At 28.6% G+C, this 8,680-nt stretch overlaps 1 protein-coding gene across 1 annotated transcript; it reads right to left on the bottom strand.

Moving 5' to 3' along the window:
• Nucleotides 1-3,654: 3,654 nt before the first annotated feature.
• LOC137837710 (transcription factor bHLH118-like) lies at nt 3,655-5,305 on the bottom strand. Its single transcript, XM_068646812.1, has 3 exons — nt 4,830-5,305; nt 4,175-4,510; nt 3,655-4,087 (listed from the first exon to the last, which is right to left on the bottom strand). The coding sequence occupies exons 1-3, from the start codon at nt 5,133-5,135 to the stop codon at nt 4,004-4,006; spliced, it is 726 nt and encodes a 241-aa protein (XP_068502913.1). The 5' UTR covers nt 5,136-5,305; the 3' UTR covers nt 3,655-4,003.
• Between the last annotated feature and the right edge of the window lie 3,375 nt (nt 5,306-8,680).

Below are 8,680 nucleotides of genomic sequence, written 5' to 3'. Positions count from 1 at the left end.
CTTGGGTTTTCCCCCACTATTATTCATAAGTAGGTGAAAGACATTGATATAGTACTATAATTGAGAATTAAAATTCACCTTAAGTTCAAACACTAGTTCCAAGCATCTAAGCATCCTTTCGATAACAACTATATTATGTGTTTTAGCTTTAGAGAAGATTAACATGTCACTTGCAAACTGTAATGCATTGACCAACACCTCTTTACTACCCACTTTAACCCTTTCTAACTCATTTTTTTTGAAAATGAATGTCTTAGTGATTCTTGACCGACCTTCAACAATAATTAAGAACAAGAAAGGTGCCAGAGAGTTCCCTAGAACTTCAGTGGCTTTGAACTCCCTAGTTGGACTTTTGTTTATTATGATGGATATTGTGGCTGATTGTAAGCACCCGTACATCTATCTAATCCATTTACTTTTGAATCTTAATCAATCCAACATGTAATATGAGAAATCCCATCTAAATGAGCCATACTTTTTTTCAAGATACATTGTGTTCTAATATAGGTCATTGCATTAAACTTACAATTGGATGAACAAAATAGAATAATGATTGAACAAAAAAAAAATGATTTGAAGTAGCTAACAAAAGATTTGAGGCAATGATAAACTTTTTTTTTCAAATTTTCAAAGGTGATTGAGTCCTGAGTTAACTATGTTTCATCCTTCATGGCAATGTTTAAAAAGGTTATATAACTTGTTTTATTTTTCATATTTTACATTTTTAATTATGATATATTTATATTGTAGGTTTTTTTTATTAAGGAAGTGTGCCAACTAATATAATAAATTTTGGACACCTTGAGAAGCATATATGATAGTTAAAGAATATAATATATTGTGGAAGTGATTTGTTCTATTTTGTTCTTTGTGAACAATATGTTTGATTTTCATTTGTAGTAGTTCATAAGAGTGTTTTTCTTTTACTACTTCAGAGCCATTTTGAGCCTATCCTAACGAGTATTTGTTGGGCTTATCAGGCCACCCGCTATCGGGCCGCTATCGGACCACCCATAATATATAGTCCCACGCACGAGTTGGCAGTCTCGGCGTGAGGGGGTGTGTTGGAGATCCCACATCGACTAGAGATTAGAGTCTTTCATTGTATATAAGTGGGTGCAAACCTCAACCTAATGAGCCGGTTTTATGAGATTGAGTTAGGCTTAAAGTCCACTCTGTAACACTATAAATTTAAATTTTGTTATATATATATATATAACTTGTCAATTGATGAACGTTATATCTATTTATTTATTTAAAAAGAACTTTATCAAACATAGATAAATAAATACAATAGACATTAACAATTGTGATTGAAAAAGCACATAAATATTTAAATGAGTAAAAAAAATGTTCATAGTTTTGAAACATATTATATTTTACTGAGATTTTGAAACCTATAATATTTTATAAATTTTTTGAAATCAATAACATGTTAGAAAGGCTCTCAAACCTATGATATTTTACATAGACTTTCAAACTCATAAAATTCTATGGAGGCTCTAAAACCCATAGTATGTTATAGAGGTTTTAAAGATTTGAAACCTGCGTTAAATATTGATTTTTCCTGAATTTTAAAAACAAAATTCCGAAAAACATATTTCCAACAAATGATTTATCTAAAAAAAATTACAATCTCAAATAAATAACTTAACAAAAATTTAATCATTAAATAATATAAAGGAAATCTCTATTAAAACTATATTTTTCTTATAATGAGATAAGATAAATAAAAAAAAGGTTTTGCCTTACTCCCACGAGTCCAATATCTCCTCATTTTTGAATCATATATGTAATTACATTTTCTATACATGTAACATCTATCTAATCATAGTTACTAATATAAAGTAATAATTAACATAATATATTCAAATGTATACCAATAACAACAAGTAATGATAAAGTGCTATTTTACAAGAACTAAAATTTATGAAAACAAAAAAATATTTTTAAATTAAAATTGCATTTAACTACATTTATCAGGATTTGAAATATATTTAATCCAAAATATATAGATCATGATATAGATATTCCTACGTTTATTTATTCAAAAACACATTTAAAGGATACTCTAATTTTTATAAAAAGTAAATTAAAGACACGGATCACCCATATAATCCCATACTTAACCCAACCCTCCCAAAACCTACCCCAGTTATCCAATGTGTAAACAAGAGAAAATGGCCAATTCCCACGCATTATATTATAACAATTATATATATATATATATATATATATATATATATATATATGCATAAAGAGATGTAAGATTTTGTCCACCTACCAATACCTAATTACAGAAAACTTTCATGACTTGTTTGGGTATCACAATTTAAAATTTATTAATAGAAATTAATTTTAAAAACAAAAAATAATTAGTTGTTATAGTGATTAAATTAGATAGTATTTTAAAGACAAAAAAATTATTGATTCCTAAATTAGTCTTTATTATTGATAAATAATTTTTAAATTGGTATTTAATTAGATACCAAAGTTTTAACTACTAATTATTTAGATTCTAAATTTGGTAAAAAAACCTTGATAGCTAATTAGATACCAATTTAGAAACTGTTTATCAACAATAGAAATTAGTTTAAAAACTAATAATTTTTTTAGTCTCTAAAATAGTATATAATTTAGTCACTATAACAATTAATTATTTTTATTCTTAAAAATGATTTTTATTCAATGATTTTCTAGTGTACCGTAGAAAAAATTGAGAAAAATCTAAAAATATAATATATTATTCTTCTTTATTTCTTCCATCATTTGTCCAAAGGAAAAAAATTTCTTAGGTGTTATAAAATTACTTCTATGACTTATACCAAGTGAAAATTAAAGTATTAAATATAAATATTGTGGACTATCTATTTTATATCAGTAAAACTACATGCTATCATATCATCAATGTAAGCCACATACAATGTCCACACTGATTTTTTTATTTATATGCCAAGAAGACAAAATACATGTTCATCCAACGGTTCAAGCAAATTAATGAATTTCTAAAGCTAAAGATTCAAAGTATCAACATACTAGAAAAAGTAATATATGATCATCACCTGAAGTTTGCCATGCATGTTTTCTGTGCAGATACTATTGCTGTTCATTTCTGGATCTGTTAATGTAAAAGGCAGCGAGGCACAACCCTCAAAAAGATAAGTATCACAACCTTGTTCTTTATTAGTCTTTCGACTTTTCTCCATTTAGACACAATTAATCTTTGCTTAAAGCATTTCAGATGTTAAGAGTGATATTAGTAAGCTAAGATACACATTGTTTAACTTAATAACACTTGATAAAACTAACATCTCAATTCAAAATCAAAAGCATCAGACAAAAATTTACAAGCTATGTCAACTCTTCTAGTAAGATTGAGGATAGGTGAATACTATATATATATATATATATATATGTATATATATGTATATCTTCGCAGTCTCAATGGATAAGAGAGATTATCGTGCTAAAGTAACTTCATAAACTCACGTTCAACTACAATTTACATACACAATGAAAATTTAACACACCTTGTAAAGTTTGATAAAATGGCTGAAAATGAATCCATGATTTATTGCAGAAAACTACGGAAGGAAGAAATGTAATGCTTGAGTTGCTGTCTTCTTCCCTCAAAGCAACAGAGTCCAATCAAAATGAGAAAATGGGACAGTTGCCATTGCAAAATTTTCGAGCAAACTCATTCAAACAAGGTCTATATATCAAGTTAGAAAGGTTTAAAGGAGAAATTCGATGGTACTGTGAGAAATCTAAGGTTTTAATACTTATTTATGTTTGACAAATAGTTGAATGGGTTGCCAATTGATGAAGGTTTCTCTTGCTGTCTCTTTTTTTGACGTGTTCAAATTCATTCAACTATTAACTCAAAAAATAACTACTAAAACTCTTTAGGTTTTTCTATAGTAGCTCTCAATCTAAAATGCATGTTATGGTAAATTTCCTGTTATTGGAGAGATTGTGAACCTAGCTAGCTCCAACCTCAAAGTTAATCAGAACATTTAAATGATGGAAATGCTTTGGAAACTTTCCTTCTCAGCTCAGATAGATCTACACAGTTGGAATGGTTTACCTGAGAATCATGGACAATATGGAAAATACAAGACATATTAGAGCAAAATTTTAGAATAAAATTAAAAACAATTCCTGAACTTCTTACCTCACACTGCACACTGTGGAGCAATCTGCCATTGACTTCTGATGAAAGGCAACTAACAACTTCATGACCTTCTTGAATCAGCAATTGTAGTAACTTGGAAACTTTAGGCTTTTCCTCTCTGAAGCCACTGGTGATTTCGATTCCTATAACACCATTATTCTCGTGGACAGTAAAGTTGCAAGATGTATGCAAGCCCTCATGGCTTATTTCCATATTGCTATGACTGGAAAGTTTCTTCAGTTCATCTCTCTTGGCACCAAGCTCTTTGATATTGTTCTGCATGTGCTTTATGTAATTCACTGCCTCGTTCATGTGGTCAGATATTGAACGCTTTCCCTGAAAAATATCACAATAAAACCCTAAGCAACCCAGAAAGCTTGAAACACACCACATAACCAAAAAAGAAAAAGAGGGTAACCATGAAACAACAGTTATTATCAGAATTATATATAGAAGTAAAGAGGGTTTTACTTAGATTCTCACAAAGAGAATGGTTACTAACAGTTAATTAGATGATGGAGTAGCCTGATTTCCAAAAGGGTATCCACTAAAATTGAAATAACTAATTGATCTCAATCAAGGAGTTCTACAAGTTATAAAGAGTGCAAGAAAATAAAAAGCAAAAAAACAAAACAAAGGAACATATGTGTTTTACCTTGATGAACTCAAGAGGGAGAAGGGATCTAAGAGAGGCATAGCAGGTAGTCATTTCTTGTCTCCTTTGCCTTTCGATCTCCTTGTGAATCATCTTCTTCACATGTTCGTTAGAGTCATGATTCTTTTTATTTTCCTCACAGAAAAGATTCTCTGGTTGGCTTCTAGAGAATTTTTTCCCAGAAACATTGTCATCCAGTGAAGCATAATCATCCAGAATCAGATCTTGGGAGATTTTGTGCTGCTGGTGGTTGGAGCTATTAGAAAACTGGATAACCAGCTCATTGCCTCGTTGTAAAGGAAACATGGTTCCCTCTCAGCTCAATGAGTGCTCTAAACTATCCTTAAGTTTGGATATGGGGGCTGAAGGAGCAGATACATTTGATTTGGGCTAATAATAACCTATTTCAACAAAGCTTTTCACATCTCACATGCCAAAGATTCCCCCTATACATTCTCAAACAAATGTTAATGCCACTTTCTTTTCAATTTTTTTATTAAAACATACACTCTTTATTTTGAAAAGTACTTTTTCTATTTTCACAAATGATTACTTGCTTGAAAATAAAACTTAGATAAATTTAATTATGTGAAAATATGTTAAAAGAAAGAAAAATGTATCTTGAAAACGAATGATATTATTTAACAACACGGTCTCAGCAACATATTTTATAAGAATAAAAGATATGGGAAAATAAGGTATTATAAAAAGAGTGATGTGGTAAAGAAAGATAGAAAAGGAAGACAGAAAAAGAAAATAAACTCTAAAAATATATTATAGAATACTTAAGTAAAAGTATAGTATATTATTTTTGAAAAATTAAAAATCAAATTGGTGCAGAAAGACAAAAATAAAAAAAATATTATAACTTTTTTCTTACAAAATAAAATTACGAAAAATATTAAATAGTTTTTAACCCCACGTCAAGTATTGTCAAAAGCCTTTTTCGTATTGTTTCAGGCAAAGTGTACGTAAGAATCTTCTAGTTTTATATCATAATTATTTGAGGACACTGTTCATAAATGCGACTCCTACCTTTCCCATTAACGTTCACATAATTTAGATAGAGATTTCGAGTGATAGTGAAAGGTTGAGTTAGTGAAAGGGAATAGTTTCATACAATATGATAAACTAATAATTAATCCTTCTTAAGTGTTGTGTTTAATGTTTTATATAGTTTCAAACGTATTTATTTTCAAAGAAAGATGTATGTGAGAGAAAAAAAAAAGAAGTTTAATTTCCAACGTGCTCGATCACTATTATTCTTATTCTTTTAATCTAATTTTCTTTTTCTACATATATAAATATGTGTTCAATAATTAATTTATTTCACTAAGTGATTTTCTCAGGTTGAGAGTGTTTAGTGTAGCCTTATATTTAATTATTAAATAATTTTTATCTTTACCAGCCCATGATTACTTATATTCCAAAAAATTAGATAACGTACTATTTCATTAATCAACTTTTTTATACTATAAAATTATAGACCTACAAAAATTATTTTTAAATCTTCTTATACTGTTTTTCCTACTAACATTCAAACTTTAAAAAAAATCAAAGTATTGAAATATTTTATATGTCTAAAATATTATATGTATTTAATTATCATGTAATATTTTCGTATAAAGTGATAAAAAAAAATATTATATGATTTGCGAAAAGAATTATGTGCTTTAGTACGTAACACTAAATTATTCAACCATCACGATCAGTCAATGTATAATTTATTGATATGTATAATTTATGTTGCATAAATGATGTAGTTTTGAGATTTTTGGGAAAATAAATTTTGCTTTATGCGCAAGTGACTTTAGGTATATTATTATTAAAATGAACATTAAACGTATAGAACAAGGAACGTGGTCGTTGAAACTTAGCATTTAATGGGAGTTTACCAAAGCATTTTTCTTCAAAATATAAAATAAATTACGTCGATATTTTCTTATGTAAAAAAGTTAAAAAATAATGTCCATTTTACTCCTACACTGTCCTTTTATTAATTTAAAAAATATTATAATATATGCTGTTATAAGAAAACTGTGTAATCTGAAAAAATCACTCAACACAGATATAGTAGTTAGATGTATCCTTTCCCTGACTGGTCACTGTTCTTTTAGCCCACTCTCTTTACACTCATTCTAGTTTAACCCTACTTAGCTCAAATACCTATGGAGAAAAGTGTTTGTGTGAAAAACAAGGTTAACATTAATTATATAATAATTGGAAAAGTTGTGAGCAATTTTCAATTAATTGAATTAATTGTATATATATATGGAACATACTCACAAAAATTATTATAACCATAAAAAGTATCTTCAAGTATTTTGAATTGACTTATACTATAAGGTTAATTTTTACAAGACAAAAATAGAAAGGATTGAGATGCAATGAAATCACCTAGAGAGATATTCAAGGATAATGAAGTGTAACACTGTTTATTCCGTTTAAATACTTGGAACTATGGGTAGGAGAAATCATAATCAAACTAGCTTTTAGGAGTCATTGATCACTAAACCTAGAAAAAAAATTATCACTTGCAAAAAAAGAAAACATTCACTACAAGAAAATCATTTAATAGAAACAAATTTTAGAGACAAAAAATAATTAGTTGTTATATTCACTAAATTAGAGACCATTTTAGAGACTAACAAAATTATTGGTTTCTAAATTAGTTTCTATTATTGTTAAATAGATTCTAAATTGGTATCTAATTAGCTACCAATGTTTTAACTACCAATTATTTAGATTCTAAATTTGGTAGCAAAAACCTTAGTCGCTAATTAGATACTAATTTAGAAACTATTTATCAATAATAGAAACTAATTTAGAAACCAATAATATTTTTAGTCTCTAAAATTGTCTCTAATTTATTGACTATAACAATTAATTATTTTTTGTCTCTAAAATTGATTTTTATTTAATGATTTTTTTGTAGTGATTTATCCTTTGCGCGTATAGTGTGTTTGGTTAAAGTTGTACTTACAACATTATCTTTGTATTTTCTATCATTCTACAAAAGCTACTAGCAGTGGTAGAAATGAGCATTAAAAAGATAGAGTTGAACTTTTTATTATGTGGGTGAAGGTAATTTTAAAATAATATTAATAATTCATCGATAAATCTGATTTTTTTTAGTGTGAAAATAGGAAAATATCATGGGTGAAATGGGAGGATATTTGTAGGTATAAAGAGATGAGGAGCTTGGGTGAAAAATCTTAAAGCCTTTAACATTGTACTATTGGGCAAATGGATTTGAAGGTTGAGCTTAAATACAAACTGGTTGCGAAAAAAGGTCATTAAGTCCAAATATGGTGGTTGAAGGAGTAGAGGTGAAAGAAAGAGTCAAAATAAATTTAGGTGGTGGGAGGATATTCAGAACATAAGTAAGAGCGAAAATGACATCAGGTTTTTTGATAATATTGATTGCATAGTGGGAAATGAAGACAACATTAAATTCCAAGAAAATGAGTGGTTAGGGGGGGTTGTGTTTAAGGTAAAGACACCTAGACTGTATGAAAATGTTGTAACCAAATCTATGAGGGTGTTTGAAACAGGATTATAGGAAAACAACAACTGGAATTGATAAATAGTACGGAGGAGTGGTTTAAGTGGAGAAACCTTTGGTGTAAACATTTATGGACGATCTAAAAAGGGTTCACCTAGGTGAGATCGGGAGGATAAAAGGATTTGGAAACCTTGTGTGAATGGAGAGTATTCAGTGCAGTCAACTTATGATATAGTAAATAAGGGGAATAGGGGGTGAAGGAAAAGGTAACAACTAAAGAAAACTTGAGTTGAAGGGGAATAGGTATTAATGATATATTATGTCCAATGTGTTCATGCTTATGTGA

This window comes from Phaseolus vulgaris, chromosome 4 (genome assembly GCF_000499845.2).
Source record: "Phaseolus vulgaris cultivar G19833 chromosome 4, P. vulgaris v2.0, whole genome shotgun sequence".
Classification (NCBI taxonomy): Eukaryota; Viridiplantae; Streptophyta; class Magnoliopsida; order Fabales; family Fabaceae; genus Phaseolus; species Phaseolus vulgaris.
The sequence above is the reverse complement of the archived record's forward strand: the minus strand, read 5'-3'. Positions and strand labels throughout refer to the sequence as shown.

Excerpts from the sequence above, each read along its gene's own strand:
- LOC137837710 (XM_068646812.1), bottom strand. The coding sequence starts at position 5,135 with ATGTTTCCTTTACAACGAGGCAATGAGCTGGTTATCCAGTTTTCTAAT. Across the intron at positions 4,511-4,829 it reads TCCCTCTTGAGTTCATCAAG|GGAAAGCGTTCAATATCTGA; the intron begins GTAAAACACATA and ends GATATTTTTCAG. Across the intron at positions 4,088-4,174 it reads TCCACAGTGTGCAGTGTGAG|GTAAACCATTCCAACTGTGT; the intron begins GTAAGAAGTTCA and ends CATGATTCTCAG.